At 42.8% G+C, this 19,118-nt stretch overlaps 1 protein-coding gene across 1 annotated transcript; it reads left to right on the plus strand.

Annotated features, from left to right (window-relative positions):
• The first annotated feature begins 12,279 nt into the window (after positions 1-12,279).
• fzd8a (frizzled class receptor 8a) lies at positions 12,280-14,895 on the plus strand. Its single transcript, XM_079576658.1, has one exon. The coding sequence runs from the start codon at positions 12,687-12,689 to the stop codon at positions 14,445-14,447; it is 1,761 nt and encodes a 586-aa protein (XP_079432784.1). The 5' UTR covers positions 12,280-12,686; the 3' UTR covers positions 14,448-14,895.
• The last annotated feature ends 4,223 nt before the right edge of the window (positions 14,896-19,118 follow it).

Raw genomic sequence — 19,118 nt, forward strand, 5'->3', positions numbered from 1 at the left:
AGTTTTCAACTAAATAAAGATACAAAGACATGGAGAGGAGCAAAGTAGTTCAACAGCCCATAAATAGCCTACATAAAAAAAACGGAGAATGCTAGCACGATGCTACATGCTAGCATTGTGCTAATGCTAACGCTAGCTAACCCCTAGTTTTTTCACTTCTACAGAAAAATCTGCTGTGAAAAAATATCCATATGGACCCGATTCACACTTGACTTTATTTATATATAAGTTAATATTCCACCAGAAAATGGCTAAAAAGAGTGAAAGACTGTGTTTCCCAAAAGATCCCTCGGCGAAGCCACGCCCCCTTCTATGACGAGATGCCGTCTGTATCTTTATGAGGTTCGTTCCAGAGTTTACAGACTGTGATTGGCCCAAACCAATAAACAGGAGACAGAGCAAAGGAAGGAAGCTGGAAATGTAGTCGTGCTGGTCAAGAATTTATCTGCTGTTGTCATGATTTTTAACATACACTGCTGACATCATCAATACAAGATCTTGGTGGAAAATTGATGCAAAATTGATCTTTTGACTAGAGATGATTCAACTTTTTTTGCTTCCAATACCGATACGGATACTGGGGGTTTTAGAATCTACCGATATCCTGTATCCATATTAACCGATACCAAGGGACTTTCTTAAAGGTAGTTGCTGTGATTGAAAAAGTTTGTCTCTTTTCTTCAGTTTGACATCAACAAAGTCTCTCTTTTTTCTTGCAAACAAGATGTTATCAATAATAAGCTATATATTAAAAAACTGTAATGGAAAACAGTATCTAAGAATAACTGGACTTCTCTACATTAAAGCAAGGCATCTTTATTCATACTGTGCATTTGTGCACAAGGCAACTCAATGCGTCCTATTAAAGATATGACCGGCTATTTCCATTACACTGATATGAACAACTCATATAAACTTGTAAATAACTAATATGCTTTTTCAGTTATTCTTTAACAGCATTTCATAAACTAAAACACAAACACTGTAAATTCTCCAGGTTCTTGAAAATGGCATACAGAATGCCTTTATTCACTGAGATTTAGTCCGCGAAAGTTGAGTTTTAAAGCGATGAGAGCCAAAACTAGTATCAATTCTGTATTGAATATTTGTAGCCAATACCCGAGATCGTATTTTTCTGGTACTGGCTCGATATCCGACCAGTATCGGATCGGTACAACCCTACTTTTGACATTGCAGAAGCTTATTGGAACAATACCACAGCAAATGCATGCGGTAATCAAAGCTAAAGGCATTCTGGACCAAGTTAAGTGAGAATTAGATAGATTATGGATGGCCAACCTTCCCCATAGTACCCCAAACCATTTTCTACAAAGACTATACAGAGTAATTAGGTCCAAGGGTCCTCCCCCAGGAAACTTTAAAAGAAAGAGACTGTCCTCCAAAAGGAATGAACCATCCTTTATCGTACTTTAAAGTCGTTGGTTAGTAACAGGTGTTTAAATCTCTGTTTTGTGCAGACATGTTTTGTCATAATCATCTGAGGGGCCTTATGTTATGCATCTGCCCATGAAAAGTGTAAAATATCAGTCCCTGCGTTCAACGGGGCGACAGCGACGTTTCAAACTGCACTCGGCGCCTTCCTCGGACAAGTCCCGCTCGCAAAGTGTTGGCACCATATGGCAAAGCTACCTCACTCGCCCCCCCCACACACCCCTCCTCCCCTCGCTCCCGTATACATGTATCCGATTACCCGCGCCGTTGGAGGAAAGCTAGACCTCGCTATTATATGTGTTTCCTTAGCTCAAATCTGCTGCTCTCACTTTACCTCCTCTGCACCGCGGAGAACAAGTCGCACGCTGTTTTACAAGAGAGACCAGAGATAAATGTTTCGGTGTCGAGTGGCATGTCATACCACGGCCAAAAGCAGAGCGAGCGCGGTGCTGCGCTGGCCAAATTCTTGCGGCGTCGGGTGGCCAAACAATCAGAGAATAACATGCGCTCACTTCTCTCTTTTTTTTTTTTTTCTCTCTCCCTCCACTGGGGTAAAGGAAGGAAGCCAGGAGGAGCAGTCAGTCCGCTCCTTGGCTCCAGACAGGCACAGAGCGAGTCTCTTCAATGTTGTTTTTTAATTAGCGCTGGGAGAATCGAGTGGGGCCTCTCCATCAAGATTGCAAAGAGAGAGTGAGGAGAGAAGGCAGGGGAGTTTGAGACTGGTGTAATGATTTTATTCCAACAAATTGAGTGATATTTTGACATCTACAGAACCAAAAGATTCATAATGGGAAGGTGGTGTGAAGACAATGTTGTAAAGGTGCTGATGAAGAAAGATTACTTACTATATTTTAATCATGGCACAGGCACATGTAGATGAATCTCCAGCTGTCCCACACTTTTCTCTGTTATGTCTTGTCTTGTCTTGACTTGGCGATCGGCTCAGCGCGACATCCACAAAAACATCCGAGCCGTCCTCGCGTAAACAAAGGGGCATGTTGTAACAGGGCCCTCAGACAAGAGTCGGTTTACAGATCCACCAGCGCATTGTTCTGCGGGGACAGGTGTGGTACAATGGGGATTTCTAATGTGGATTAAGAAGCTTTGTGTAAAGAATTGAACTGGTTTAATCACAGGTAGCATGGACTTTTACTTGTCTGTAAAAAGCGGTACAGTTATAACTCAACCAGGGGTACCCAAATTGCGGCTCTCAGACTTATTTTTGGTGGCACTCAGGTTTCTTGAATGATGAATTAAACTGTATTGTCCCTCATGGGGAAATTTGTTCTGGGAAGACTTTACAATGCAACAAATCAGAACATTTAAAGGGACCATATAGAGTTTAAAAATGTTAAAGGAACAGGCCACCGTTTTTCCATACTGAGATATGTTCTTACCTGAGCTTAGACGAGTTGATACGTACCTGTCTGGTCTTTGTGCGTGCACTCAGTCACGCAAAACGACCAAAGACTTTGTTAGCATTTGGCCTCTCCCAGCATATTCCTATAGCTCCAAACGGGGGTGAAGCTGGAAGCTACCACGCTCTTCAACGGGCATGCACACAAAGACCAGACAGGCACGCACCAACTCGTCTAAGCTCAGGTAAGAACATATCTTAGTATGGAAGAACTGTGTGCCCTCAGTCACACAAAAAGAGCAAAGATGTTGTTAGCATTTGGCCTCTCCCAGCATATTCCTATAGCTCCAAACGAGGTGAAGTTAGAAGCGACCATGCAAGCTGTTCCCCGGAGCTCTTCAACTCGTCTAAGCTCAGGTAAGAACATATCTTACGGTGGCCTATTTCTTTAAAGGGACTAGATGGAGTTTCAAAATGTTAAATTATGTATGTTCCTCCCCCTGCTTGAGCAATGTCCTAATGTGTAGAATGAGCCCAGACCTATCCACCACAACTGCCTCTAAACTCCTGCACTGTCACTCAAAATGGTGTTATCATCATGCACGAGCTTAATATAGAAACTGCAGTTACGTGTAAGACCTGAGGTGGCAGGTCTTACACGTATAAAAGTATAAAAAGTATAAAAAATTTAAACTTCCATGTAGTCCTTTAAAGAATAAAAAACTCGATCATCCAACCCACCATAGGCAGACAGGTAATACACGTTAGCAGAGCCTAGAGCAGCATTTCTGAATAATATTTAGAGAATAATTATTTGATTGCACACATTGCCTGAGATTGTACGTTTTACTACAAGTTTCAACAACATTTTCTTGTGGGAAAGAGCTGGTTTTAAGGTTCCATGGCTAAATTAAGGTGTGGGGCAAGGGTTGAAACTCAGTTGAAATGTTCACTGCATTGCCCACCGATCTGTGGTCCTCCACGCCATGTACACTTCAATATGTGCCCAAAGCTATGTCTACTCTATCACCTCAATGTAGCCTCAATGTACCCACTGAATGTCAGAATAGACCTGCCATACATCATTTTCAAGCTCAAAACCGCAGAAAGTCAAGCGGTCGGCAAACCTTTTTGCATGTGATGGAAGATCATGTCTCTAAGTGTGCCACCACAAACTAAAATGTCTCGATTTTGTTGCAAGTTAAGCTATTACTTTATAGTAATATGAGCTTTGTTCATATGTCACTCAACAATTGCATTACCTTTTTGCATCACTGTTGGACCTGTACGTTTCTGTCTTCTACTGCATTTTAAACCTTATTTTCAACACCTTTAGGCCTAAATCTGCTGAAATACTCTGTTAATGGGAAAGAAATCCAGAATTTGAACCTCAATGACAACTGCATTCAGATGTTTTAACTTCAGGCGCTCATTGTCAAACTTCCCCTAAACTTAATTAACCGAGCTTCCAGCGGTCCTGAGTCCATTTGCATGTCCAAACTCAGTTACATTGAGGGGCGCAGTGTCTGTAAGCTGGGATTTTGGGGGCGTCGGGGGTGGTGGGAGTTGAGCCTGTGCCTCTCAGCAGTGGGTTGATTGGAGGGGCCGGGTCTGTTTGTCAAGGTAATGGACCCTAGGTGAGCGAATTCACAGGATGCATGTACTCCACACTCTGTCACCTCAGGAGCGCCCTGACCGGCCACATGGGGGATGGGCGTAAGTTAAACAAGGCAAATGAGTTATTATTAGTACAACCAATTACAGCCCATAATGAGCATTACATAAGACGTGATTAATTGGAGTTGCCACGTGAATGTATATGTTGGCGGAGTGTTTGCGCTCTTTCCTCTCAGCAAGAAGGTTCAGTTCACTTTTCTGTGGGCTTTTCCGTGTGAAGTTTGCATGTTCTCCTGGGTGGGTTTCCTCTGAGTGTTCTGCTAGAAGAGATTCTGAAGCTTAGTGGGACATTTCTGATTAAACTAAATAAATTCACTCAAATTCACAAATTTCCAGTAATGTACTCCTGACCAGGCCAAGATGGGTCCCGAAGTAGAACAGTGGTTCCCAACCGTTTTGTCTTTCTGAGACCTTGGACCTTTCAGTGGTAGGTCCCAGTACCACCCAACCTCAAGGGCAGTTTTATTTAGAAAGCAATCACTAGAAGGCAAGGCATATTTCTTCATACTGCACATTTTATACACAAGGTAACTCAAAGACAACGTTGCATTCAAAATAAACCTAAAATTCTCCCACATTTTACTGCAAAATATAGTTTTTCCTGTTAAAACAATGTTCAATTTCCCCTTCTGAAATAGCTCCAAGTACCCCCGACTAGGTCCTCAAGAACCCTGAGGGGTCCCCATATACCCCTGGTGGGCTGACACAGCCGTAGACGATGGAGATTACAGTCTGTGGCTACAATGTGGCGCAGCGTGTTAACATGCACGAGTCTAATATGTGTTCATCAACCTCTTAACTCCCACCTGAACCGAGGGCATTTTCTCCTGTTCAGTCTTACCCAAATCTAAAAGCTTCTCGACTGGAGTTTACAGCTCATAGGCCAGAGAAACGCCTCATTTGAAAGCCAAGACCTACAAAACTTTTTCGTCGTGGGGGGTTTGTGACACATTTTTTATGCTTTTTTGATACTTTTTTGTTGCTTTGTCATCACTTTTTTGCTGCGTTTTCATCCTCATTTATGCCCATTTTGACGCTTCTTTCCAAGAAGTTTTTCGATTTGGGTCAAGTCGAAATGAGGAAATGTGCTTGGTTAAAGTGGAGGTTAAGAGGTTAACAAGCACTGTCTCAACCAAATAAAAATAGATTTAAAAAATTGCAAATTTGTTGCAGCCGATGGTATACAAAAATGTAATTTACTTTTTCTTTTGCATAATGGTGCCATATACTCTGTATTACAGTGGTTAGAGTAATGATGAAAGCACGTGTTACATTTGCTCAAGGTGTGTAACGATGGTTCAACGTTGGGACAGAAACATGATCAAATAAAATGTAAAGTAAAACATGGAAGAAAAACTTTGTAACACTCCAGGTTATATGTTTTCATTATAACAAATTCAAGGAGGGTGCAATGTATCTAAACCTCTTATTTGGCTTCCTGCAGTCAACGGAGAAACATCTCTGTAGAGGCGAGCAGGGAATGTTCTGCTCAGGCCACTCCCTGCAATGCCACGGGTCAGGTCAGCTTAACCTTATTTATTTGGTTAAATGTTACAGAATGTGGCTAACAAAAATACAAAGTACAACTACAATCACATACCTATACACTGTCGGGCCCTAACTGTGGCCCTGTGGAGAACCTCTTGTCAAGAACAAGTCAGTCCACACCGATCCACCCCAAAATCCCTTCAGCCTTGCCCCGTCTCCTCCAGCTCCACCTGGGAGTGATTAGAGGGCCAGCCGTGAGCAAACAAGCCCCATATGGAGTGACTATAGTGGGGCTGCGGCGGGGCCCGGGGTGCCCTCCTCCTCCGGCTCTTTGGGACAGAAGAGAGCTTGAGCAAACACGGGTAATGGAGTCTTAACAAGCCGCCCCGGGTTAGCCACAGAGCGCTAAATGCCGCCGCGCCTCTCCACGATTGTGTCCGGCACATTGGCTTAAATCTCCTCCAAGCTTTTCCTCTTTACATGATAAAATAGCATTAGCATGTTTCCCATCTCGGAGGGAGCCGTAAGGCCGGGATCAAGCCTCCTCTTCAGAAACGGGACCACTTGATTTGGATGGATAAAGGTTTGGGATCCAACTTTGGTGGTTGAGTGGGTGAGGGTTTGTTCATCGTCCTGTTTCAAAGAGATTTGGGTAAAAAAAAAAAGTGATGTTTGCCAATTGTCATGAATTTTAATCCAGTCAACTGCTCACATAAAGAAGATATAGCAGTACAAAATGATGTTGGAGATTTCTTAGTTGTTGTAAAAGTGAAGTGGTATTTAAGACTGTCTGCGGCTTCTCTATAGCTGTACACTACACATAATGTATTTATATTGTCCTCTTACTTTGTGTGTAACTACTTCAGCCATGGTTAACTATTATGAACTGCTTAGTACTAGTTAAGACCTGATCCATGAGATAGTACAAGATAAGGTAGAACTTTATTGATCTAACAATGGAGGAATTCCCTTGTTACATCAGCTCTCAAGAAACACTCCAGTGTCCTGTTATAGACATGGATTAGCACTAAAGAGATCTATTATTGGTAACACTTAATAATAAGTACACTTTACTTAGTCTAAATGATGAATTAACACTTAATTCATTATGAACCATTAATTAGTTTTGTGTGACTAACAATTAATAACTACTGGAGGTGGGTAGAGTTGCCAAAATATTTACTCAAGTAAGATTTACATTACTATAATTTCACTCAAGTACAAGTAAATAGTAGTGCCCCAAATATTTAAGTCATTATAAAAGTACTACTTGAGTACTGTGAGTTCTGAATAACTATTTGCTTTATTTTCAATGACGCCATATAGTACAGACACTTTTTCTTATGTATTAGTTTTTCATTTCATTTCAAAACTGTTCCTATGGTAGATTCTCACCGAAGCTGTTCATTTATGAGCGAACACATCTGGAATTGTGTTTTAAACAAAAAAAAATGTTGACATAAATTCTTCCCAATCGCCGCCTGTCGCTTTGATTACTGCTTTACACTTTAACAATCGTCATGGAAATGGTTTGGACTCCTCAAACATGTTGAAAACTATCTCAGAAGACGACCTCATGAAGCTCGTGGAGAAAATGCCAAGAATGAAGGGCGGCAATTTTGAAGAATTTAGAATATAATACATATTTGGAGTTATTTCACCTGTTTTTGTTTCCTTCATAATCCCATGTGTTCATTCATAGTTTCACGCCTTCAATGAGAATCGTAGTGTGTTAATAAAGTTGGAAATAAAGAAAAGCCAAGACATAAAAAGTGTGTCCAAACTTTTGGCCTGTACTGTGTGAAATAAAACATAAAATCATGTGGAAATCGAGATATTTATATATATAAGAAAATATATGGCATGAAAATGTGTGTGTGTGTGTGTCTTGTCACATGTCTCGAATACCAGGATTTATTATTATTGGGTAAAATGTCATAGGAAAAGTGTCTGAATATGGCATGAAAATACAGAAAAACAGTGTAATTCTAAAGAACAAGGTACATGCGACGATCTACATGTATTTTACTGAGCAAAATGAAACATTTACCACTTAAATACTCACAGTGGAAATAGTAACAATTATTTTTACTCAAGAAATAGTACAGATACTTATGATACTATGATAAAACTACTTAAAAGTACAATTTATTTAAAAAAAAGTGTAATGCAAAGTAAATGCAACAGTACTATCCGCCTCTGTTAACGACTACAGTTAATGCCTAACTCATTATGAACAGTACTTGACATACTTCACTCATTGTTCAATAGTTATTAAGTATTAGTCACACTTAAGTGTTAGTCACACTTAACCAATGACCTGTTCATGATGAATTAAGTTTTAACTCATCATTTAAGCTAAATAAAGTGTAATTATTTTTGTTACTTGGAGTAAAAAGTATGAAAATGACGGGCAATGGTCTGTGAATATGAAAAATATTACTAAACTGTTGGTTGTTTACTATACATGGTACCTTTGTGAAAAAAATTAAGCTGAGTAATTGTATATTTAAAACAAGCTGGAGAGGTTATGAAGTTGTAGGTTTTTCCTTATGCCAAAACGGAGCAACAAAGTTAAAAACTTTACTCAAGTCACAACTTTTTCTTTAAATTGGAACGAGTAAACAGGGTCCCAAGATGAGACCAGCTGAAAACTCTGCTTAATGCTGGAGTTTATCCCCAAACATATATCAACTTTTTTTTACATATCTAAGCCACATTCCCAGATATTACTAACAGTGGCATTCAAGCGCGGATATTTGGTGCCTTGCATATTTTCCAGCCCAAAACGCCGCACTTTGCTTGAAACTCAATGCCTCTCGCCATATCTGCCAATCACAAAGAATGAACCAATTAAAAAGCCCTCTCTAAAGTACCTTTCAAAAAATGAATACTTTTTCTTGGCCTGGACATTCCTTCTCCTACTGCCCTCTCCCTCTTCTTTTTTTTTTCAGTGTGTGTGTCTTTTCACACGTCTCGAATACCAGGATTTATTATTGGGTAAAATATCACACCATGCTCTATGTGTGCACAAGCATTCCCCGCACTCTCTCCCCTCTTCAAGACATGCATACCTCCAGGGCGCTGTCTGCCCCTCTCTCTCTCTCTCTCTCTCTCTCTCTCTCTCTCTCTCTCTCTCTCTCTCTCTCTCTCTCTCTCTCTCTCTCTCTCTCTCTCTCTCTCTCTCTCTCTCTGTCTCCCTCTCTCCAGCCCAACTCTTGTTTCCCTAATCAAAAGCAAACAGCCATTAGCCAACCTCCTCCCATGTTATCTCACTTTGGCCCAGTCACTTAATCAATTTGGACTTTGACTAATGCCTGGACGAGAGCGTAGCTGGGGGATTTTTTAATAAATAGCCACGCACCACCTCCAATGATAAAACCTTTGGCTGGAGCCCAAGTAAAATAATAGTTCAGGGCTTATAGCACAATGTGGCATTATGCTCGCAGGGCCGAGGGGAAACGTAGGATTGGGGGAGTTTTACAGTCTATATACAATACTTAACCGCACATGGGCGCAGTGCATTAGCGGAATATGTTTAAACACCGTTGACAAAGTGCACAGTAGTTTGAACAAATGGCTTCCCGAGTCCTGCATGTTTCCAGCAGATGTGACTTCCAGTTTCACGCTGTTATAGGTTAACGTCCATTTAAATGAATGGACAGGTGTGTATCGTGAATGGGTTTTCGTGTATAACTGTATAAAAGAACGACAATACGTGTCATTATTGAGTATGATTCAAATAGTAATTGTTTGAAATCACTTTATATTCAACCCATTTTATCGTTGTTTGAGGTTTAAACTCTGTGGCATTGTGCATGTCTGTTCCTTCAAATCTCCAAATCCAAAAAGAGAACATGAATGAACCACATTTGTCTTTGCCGCAAGTATTTTTACATGTGAACAACTTCTATACGGCATTGAGGAATGTACAGGAAGTGTGTAGCATGAAGTACTCCTGCGTCTTCTTGATTTATGTGTCTTTAGACTGTGGCCGACACCACTTAAACTCAGGCCTCATATCTTTGTTTGAAAGAGCGAGCTGTTCGTACGTGTGGGACAATACTGAGGGAATGCAAAGTGAAGTTGGGAAAGAATGAATTACATTTTTCTACGTTTGTTTGGAGAACATACTTTTTTCCTCTTCCCTCAGTAATGCGACTTTTTTTTGGTTGGTAAGGTCTAAACAGGACAGCACAGGGGCAAAGGGGGACTCAAAACCACAACACTGAAGATAACAGTGTTATATCATATGTACAGCAGCCTGGACTATGTGACAAACGCTATCTTTCCACATAGACACATTTAAACAAGAAACTGACGTGTGTGAAGATGTTTTTTGAGTTATTGTTCACACGGCAGCTGTATCGCAAGTCTGGAAAGCTCTTATATGTTTTTTATGTTGCTATCTTGGTGATTTTGTTTGTGTTGAGAGTGTATATAAATGTTTGATGATGCCCCCCATGATGATGGCGTTCAATCACACTGGCCTAAATCGGTTGCCTCTTGGAGCACTTCGTTATGAGCATATACAGCATAGAAGGCAGCAGCACTGAGGAGACTGTCCTGCTTAACCTCTTACCCCCGCCTTAAAGAAACAGGCCACCGTTTTTCCATACTGAGATATGTTCCTACCTGAGCTTAGACGAGTTGATGCGTACCTGTCTGGTCTTTGTGCGTGCGGCCAGTAACGCACAATGACCAAAGATGTTGTTAGCATTTGGCCTCTCCCAGCATATTCCTATATGGCTCCAAACAGGGGTGAAGTTGGAAGTGAGCATGCTCTTTGACGGGCACAAAGACCAGACAGGTATACGCATCAACTCTTCTAAGCTCAGGTAAGAACATATCTCAGCATGGAAAAACGGTGGCCTGTTCCTTTAACTGAGCGCATCCAGTTCAGCTTTACCCAAATCTAAGAGCTTCTCGACTGGAGAGCAACAGTTTAACGCCTCATTTGAAAGCTAAAGCCTACAACACTGATCCTTACTTTTTTGTCGCGTTGTCACAGTGTTTTTGTCACATTTCCAAAGCGTTTTTTCTTGTGTTTTCATCGCTTTTTCGGTCGTTCTTCAGTCACTTTTTTGTTGTATTATTGTTGCTTTTCTGTCACTCTTTTGTTGCTTATTTTTTGCTTCGGTTGTCACATTTTTGTTGCTATATTGACATTTTTTTCAAGAAGCTTTTAGGTTTGGGTAATGCCAAACTGGAGAAAATGTGCTTGGTTCAGGTGGGGGTTAAAAGACTAAATGTTTTTTTTTTTTTTTTTTTTCATTAATAGCCTATAATAAACACTTAACCTATTGTTGTTTTCAATTTTACTTGCAGGCTAGTAGAATAAAGGCAGTAAAGTAGTCTGTATATGCTTCAACTTCACTTGAGTTGAATAACTTTTAATTGACTGACTATATTCCACTCCTGTTGATGTCTATACATGTGGCAGACAGTCAAAGTGGCTTATACTGTTGGATGAGGCTGATGCGGATATGATGAAAGACTGTTTGCCCGACAAAATCCATTTAACACACCGAGATTGCAGTCAGATCTCGCGCCCGACACTGCGCATTAACCCCACTGCGTTGATATTACTTTTTCTATTTGCTCTCCACTGCGCTCCGGCTTGTGCCGCTTGCTCTCTGGCTCCGCGCAATTACGCCTCCCGCCGAGCTCCAATGCAAGCGTTAAACGAAACATTAGCACCTCATTTCAAAAATAAAACGGCGTTTTTCAGCGCGGACAGACAGCTCCCCGGGTCGCCTTATCATGCGCAAATTAGCCGATTTAACAAAACTTGACCCACTCCCCCTCTCGCTTCTCCTTCTCCCTCTCCGGCTCCCTTCACCAACGCTCACAAATAATGACGAGCAACTAGTGGGTGTTTCAGATTTCAGAAAAAAACTCAACATTTTGAACAAAAAAAAAATGAATCTGCGCTATTTGTCCTACTAAACTTCCTCATGATCACACGTGCGTAAACAAGTGAAAGATAAGACTAAATGGGATTTGTCTAAAAATGATTAATGCCTGTCCATTATATTCAATATAGGAATAAAAAAAGACAATTATCAATGAAATACCTATCTCCACTGGCTTTACGCACGATTTACGCATGCAACATACTATGCCAGTTGTAGACAAGTGTTAATGAGAATAACCAAGAAAGTAATCACAATTGGATAACAGACACAACTAAGTTATAATTAGTTGCTAGGTGCCAAAAACAAACGTCCTTTAGATGTAAATGTGAATTATTTTCTAATTAACACGTTTTTTTTCTCTCCCGGAAACTCAACTAAGTATTTATTATCGCCTTTCTAACAATACAGTTCTGGTTAGGAGGGGGGGTGAAATGTTGATTGACTGTATGTGGCCCCTCCCACGCTGCTCCGGCATTGGTGAAGGGGGTCTGAGGGCGTGACGTAAAGCGGCAGCCGTATAAAACCTTATTGCTCCGAGGCGACGCTTGTGATTTGTATCGAGCGCGATAAGGAATAAGGTGGCGCGAGCGTGCTCACGCAAAACAAGGAGACCCACATTTTTTTTGTTTTGGTAATGAAGCGTGGCCAGATTTCCGCCTCACGCCCGTTTCTGAGGATATAAACACAATCCCAGTCGGAGAGGAAGGTGGATTCAGCGGAGGACCAGCTGCTGCTGCTGCGTCGGAGCGGAGGAGGCTAGAGACGCGACGGCGGCCAGCGGAGGGGGGTTGAAGATGGACCTTTTTGGGATCTACCTGCTCCTCTGTCTCGCTCTCCTGCCGCGCACCAGCTCCACGGCCGCCAAGGAGCTGCAGTGCCAGGAGATAGCGGTGCCCCTGTGCAAAGGCATCGGCTACAATTACACCTACATGCCCAACCAGTTCAACCACGACACGCAGGACGAGGCGGGCTTGGAGGTGCACCAGTTCTGGCCTCTCGTCGAGATCCAGTGCTCGCCGGACTTGAAGTTTTTCCTGTGCAGCATGTACACGCCGATATGCTTGGAGGACTATAAAAAGCCTTTGCCCCCGTGCCGGAGCGTGTGTGAGCGAGCCAAGGCTGGATGCGCGCCTCTCATGCGTCAGTATGGCTTCCCCTGGCCGGATAGGATGAAGTGCGACTTGCTGCCAGTGCAAGGCAACCCAGACACGTTGTGCATGGACTATAACAGGACTGACTCCACCACTGTGTCCCCCGTGTTGTCTAAACCGACCAACCACCCGGGCAACAGCAACAAGGGCGCGTACAACCCGCCGATTAACAAGCCCAAGCCGGGCAGACCGGGCGCTCCTGGGAAGTACAAGCCCCCCTCGGCTCCGTGCGAGTCCGGGTGCATGTGCTTGGAGCCCATGGTGCCGGTGAACACGGACAGGCACCCGCTGTACAACCGCGTGAAGACGGGGCAGATCAACAACTGCGCCATGCCCTGCCACAACCCGTTCTTTACGCACGAGCGAGCCTTCACCGTGTTCTGGATCGGCTTGTGGTCGGTGCTGTGCTTCGTCTCGACCTTCGCCACCGTGGCCACCTTCCTGATCGACATGGAGCGCTTCAAGTACCCGGAGCGGCCGATCATATTCCTCTCCGCCTGCTACATGTTCGTGTCCGTGGGCTACATCGTGAGGCTCATCGCCGGGCACGAGAAGGTGGCGTGCAGCCGGGAGTACGACCTGGAGCACATCCACTACGAGACGACCGGCCCCGCGCTGTGCACCGTGGTCTTCCTGCTGATTTACTTCTTCGGCATGGCCAGCTCCATCTGGTGGGTCATCCTGTCGCTGACCTGGTTCCTGGCGGCGGGCATGAAGTGGGGCAACGAGGCCATAGCGAGTTACTCCCAGTACTTTCACCTGGCAGCGTGGCTGATCCCCAGCATGAAGTCCATCGCCGTGTTAGCGCTCAGCTCTGTCGATGGAGACTCCGTGGCCGGGATATGCTACGTGGGGAACCAAAACCTGGACAATTTAAGGGGCTTCGTCCTCGCCCCTCTGGTGATATATTTATTCATTGGCACCATGTTCCTCCTGGCTGGATTTGTGTCACTTTTCAGGATTCGCAGCGTCATCAAACAAGGAGGAACTAAGACTGACAAACTGGAGAAGCTTATGATCAGAATAGGCATCTTCACTGTCCTATACACAGTGCCAGCGACTATTATTGTGGCTTGTTACTTCTATGAGCAGCACAATAGACAGAGCTGGGAGATTACACACACTTGTGGGAACTGCTTGCTGGAGAGGGACAGGAGGAGCCCGGACTATGCTGTTTTTATGCTCAAGTACTTTATGTGCCTTCTGGTGGGCATCACGTCCGGAGTGTGGATATGGTCGGGCAAAACTGTGGATACCTGGAGGACTTTTTGCACCCGCTGCTGTTGGGGCAGCAAGGGGACCAGCGGGTCAATGTACAGCGACGTGAGCACTGGACTAACGTGGCGGTCCGGCACGGCCAGCTCTGTGTCCTGCCCCAAGCAAATGCCATTGTCCCAAGTTTGAATAACTCTAGGGGGAAGAGGCTGAAGACAAAAGCAAGCTTATGGGGACTGCTAATTGTTGTGGGAGATAAACCATCAGTGCTCCTGTTACTTTGCATTTACATAGGAATGGGGCTGCAGCTGAGGTGAGGTGCAGCCCCCCTCCTCAAAACAACTCACCTCCACAGGGAGAACTGGTCCGAAACAATGTCCCCGCAGCAACACAGGTTAAACCCTGTGTTTTTTTTATATGTATTAGCGGTACCCAGCACCGGGATTCCTCCAACTGGGCATTACTTAGTCTATTGTGGGCAGAAATCTGTCTCCTCATAGCATTTCTTCAGTGGTTCCCAACTGGTGTGACCTCATTTCGTTTTTTGAATTAATCCTTTTTTTTTTTGTATTTGTGACCCAAATTTCACAGCGCCAAAGTTTTCTAAATTATTTCACCGCCAGCTTTGTGGCACGCAATCCGTCCCAGCATTTCTTTTTCACATGTCCTTAACTTTTTTGGCCACCACTTGAGAACCACTTTTCTTCACAGTGCCGGATAACATTGCTTATTCAATCAAAGATGGTTTAAATTAAGCCTTAATATCGCCCAAGTATTTTACGGGTTCATTTTGTAACATGTTTTTTTTTTGTTTTGTTTCTTTTTTTTTGTGGAAAATGTATTTATATCTATCTATATATATTATTGTACAAATGTGTAAATTTGTGTATAAAAGAAGACTTTATATAAGCTATTGTACATTTGTATAAAGTGTAGATGTCCTCTTTTGCGACTGAAGAAGCAATATGACCTTTATTTTGACAATAAAATATTTGATAAATCTTACAACGTTGCAGCGTGTTGATCGGTGGTGAAAGGGGAGAGTCATTAGGGACGGGGGTTCGGAGGTTGAGCATCTTTGGGGTTTTGTCTGAGGCCCCACTTCACATGCTTTTGCCGCATTCTTAATTTGGTAAAAAGGAAAAAAAGAAGGGGGGGAAAAAATGGTTGAGTGGCTGAATAGGTTTGAAAATGTGGGGCCGAACCCTTTTCATGTTCCTCTAACTTTGATCTTGTGGTAATAAAAGGTGTAGTGTGTGTGATGTGCCAAGGTAACCCCCCTAAACGCCCATTTTGGATTCTTTGATGGGACGTTGCACAATTGCGGGAGCTTTTTTTTTTCTCTTTTTCTTCCTCCTCCTCCTTTTACCGAACCCCCTGCATCTTCTGTTTAGCTTCTTCTTTTTTTCTCCCCACTCCCTAGTTTGAATTGAAACATCTCTCTTTCTCTCAAGCGGTGTCGCGGAGTGCACGGGGCCTTGACATGAATGACATTGAAATAGCAAAAGAAAGCCCCACAGGTGGTCCGCACATCCTAAAGGCGCCTAATCAAGCAATCATTCTTCAACTTTTTCTCTTTTTTTTTTTGCAACAAATGTTACCGCTGTATCGTCCCAATTAACCCATGGCTCCAGATGACACACTGTATACCCCAGGGGGAAGAAAAAAAAGAAAAAAAAAAGAAATGGCTTTGTTTCTGCAGTTTAAAACGTTTGCTTTGTGGTGGCTTCGTAAAAAAGAGGTAAAAAAAAATTGACCAAAAAAAAAAAAAGGGGGAAGAAAAGCCGGCGTCTTTCTCTAGTGTAAATCAGTTGTATACGTGTCACATCACAAGACAAAGGAATCCGACTATTTTGTGATGATCAAAAGAGCTTTCAAAACTTACCCACTAATCAAACAGCATCCTGAAGGAACTTTCAGAGAGTGTTTTGTTTGGAGGGGGAAAACGCCTTTATTTCAGCGTCTTTTTCTCCCATTTTTCTCAAAGGATCCTGGTTGGGATGATTTGAGGTTACGTTTCACTCAAATGGTCACATTTGCTTTTTAGATTACAGTGTATTTCCCCCCCTAAATCTCAGTCAGAGTTTGTGTCAGAGCATCCCAGAGCAGATAGGCTTCGAAACATGAGCTTGACTTGGAGCTCTATCTAGTGGTGAAACTGGGGTAGTGCACTTTACTGCGCATAGATCTCAACGCTATAGCAGGAATAATTGATATAAAGGGCTACGATGACAAATATTCAAAATGTAGTGGAGTAAAAACGTATCTGAAACGATGAGTATTTATTATAATTTACTCACAAGCCGCAGTTGTTGAGCTCAGTAGAAGAGACCAGGGCTGATTGTCACTTTGTTGTCTTTGAGTCCACTGCTCATCAACAAAACATCCCACAAGGCCACAATTACTGTACATTAACCTCTTAACCCAAACCTGAACCAAGCACACTTTCTCCACTTTGGTATTACCCAAATCTCAAAGCTTCTTGAAAAAAAAAAGAGTCAAAATAGTGATAAAAGCGAGACAAATGACGGCACAGTAGGGCAGCGGTTAGCGCTTCCGCTTCCCAGCTAGAAGGTTCTGGGTTTGACTCCCACCAACAGGCCCACCTTAATGTACCGATAGGCCCCGGGGCTCATACAGAATTGTAGGCCCCCACCCCCCCTCAGCGCAAACCCTAACTCTAACCTATAACCCTAACCCTAAATCCCACAAAAACCCTAACCCTGCTACTCCCACATGTATCCCTCTGGGCCAGTTAGGGTGGGCCAACTCCAGGTACACACATAGGAGCGCAGCACAATCATCGCATACGGTTAGTCATGCCGCAAAGTCAACATATTGACATGAAAATCAACAAATTACCTTTTCTTTCTTTTTTCCTTAATTCTGACAGGCCCTTGACTATGGCAGGCCCCTGGGCTCCAGCCCCTGCTAGCCCATTGGATAAGGCGGCTCGGCCCACCAGGACGGGGCCTTTCTGTGTGGAGTTTGCATGTTTTCCCCGTGTCTGCGTAGGTTTCCTCCGGTTTCCCCTACTACTAAAAAACATGTGCAATAGGTGAATCCTCCAGCCAGGTGATTCTGACCATCAGCCTGGCTCCACATCATGGAGATGGGTCCCCGGGTGCGGCACTGCCGTTGACCACTGCTCCGTATCGAAGGATGGGTTAAATTCAGAGGACACATTTCCCTACGGGGACAATAAAGTATACAAACAAACTAACAAACACTACATGATAAAAAAGCAAAGGAACAAAAAGTGAGAAAAGAGCGACAAGAAACGCTTCAAAAATGTGACAAAACCACGGCAACAACGCAACAAAAAAGTTACAATCAGTATATCAAATGAGGAGTTACGCTGTTGCTCTCCAGTCGAGAAGCTTTTAGATTTGGGTAAAGCCGAACTGGAGACAATGCCCTCGGTTAGGTCAGGGGAGAAGAGGTTAAATGAAAGCTTAAGCCCTTGACTTGTAGTTGGCATATCTTTCTTTTTTTATGAATAGTTATTAACCTCTTAACCCCAACCTGAACCGGCGAGCACATTATCTCCAGTTCAGCATTACCCAAATCCAAAAGCTTCTTGAGAAAAAGTGCTAAAATAGCGACAAAAACAAGAAGAAAACACATCAAAAAAGTGGCAAAACTTGACGAAAAAACAGCCACAAAAAAAGTAACAAAGCGAAGAAAAAGTTAAAACAACACGGCAAACAACACAAGAAAAAAGATCAGTTTAGATCAGTTTTGTAGGTCTTAGCTTTCAAATGAGGTGTTACACTGGCCTATAGGCTGTAAACTCCAGTCGAGAAGCTTTTAGATTTGGGTGAAGCCGAACTGGAGAAAAGCAACGTGACAACCAACCTGTGTGACAAACAGCCCCGGTCTCCCCTATCTTTACATTTGTTCTACTTCACAGACTGCGATTTCTCTTTAGATTGAAACATCCTCTGTCCAAGGCTCCTCTAAATGTGATCCGTCTGTTTGCACAAAGCACAAAAGGCTGTTCCTGAGTTTGCAACATCAAATATTAACGCTGTGTTTGATAAAAGGACGGCTTCAGAAGGCGATGGGAAACTTCAACTATTGATCTCCCTCAATTTGCTGAACGGAAGGAGATGTCTCGTTCAGAACAGGGAGCTTGGTGAGCCCATGGCAAAGAAGACAAAACATGTAAGGCTGCTCATTACAATGTCGCTAACAGAATATATTGGTAACTATAAATGACCAAAACTGCCCGTATTTGTGGCAGTGAAATCTGAATAATGTTTAAAATAGGGGGTTCATTTTGTTTGACATCATGCATTTTTTTCTATTCTGTTTTTTCAGAAGGATTTTCTTTTTTTAATATTTTGTTACATGTTTGAATAACGTCATACTGGGGAGGGGGAACATTTTTTTTAATCAATTAGGCTAGGAATTGTGAAAAAAAAAAAAACTTAAAAGTTGTAGGTACATGCTGTAGTGGGAATGTTGTTGCCAAACTGTGAGAAAAGTGCATTTTTAGAAAATGGACCTTGAAGCAAAAATTTCTCAAATCCAAATGAAAGTTTATATTTTAAGAGAAAACTGTCCCAAAATTTCAAAATGGGCGTAATGAGTTTTGCCTGCAGTGATAAATAGGCTTTATTTGTAATTTTACCATAAAGTGTGTGTTGGGAAAAGTACCAAGTATGTGGTATAAGACCTATACATTCAATACTGCACATAAGGGGCCTTAAACAAGTCCCAGTTTTCTTCTTGGAATATGGAATTCCCCTCCTTAGCTTGTAACAATGTAACAATAGGAATATCCAGGGACGTGCACAGATAGAGCCCAGGTGGTGCTCAAGTACCTGCTTGAGCGCTGTTCTGTTTGTTGCGCTA

This window comes from Gobius niger (genome assembly GCF_951799975.1).
Source record: "Gobius niger genome assembly, chromosome: 18".
Classification (NCBI taxonomy): Eukaryota; Metazoa; Chordata; class Actinopteri; order Gobiiformes; family Gobiidae; genus Gobius; species Gobius niger.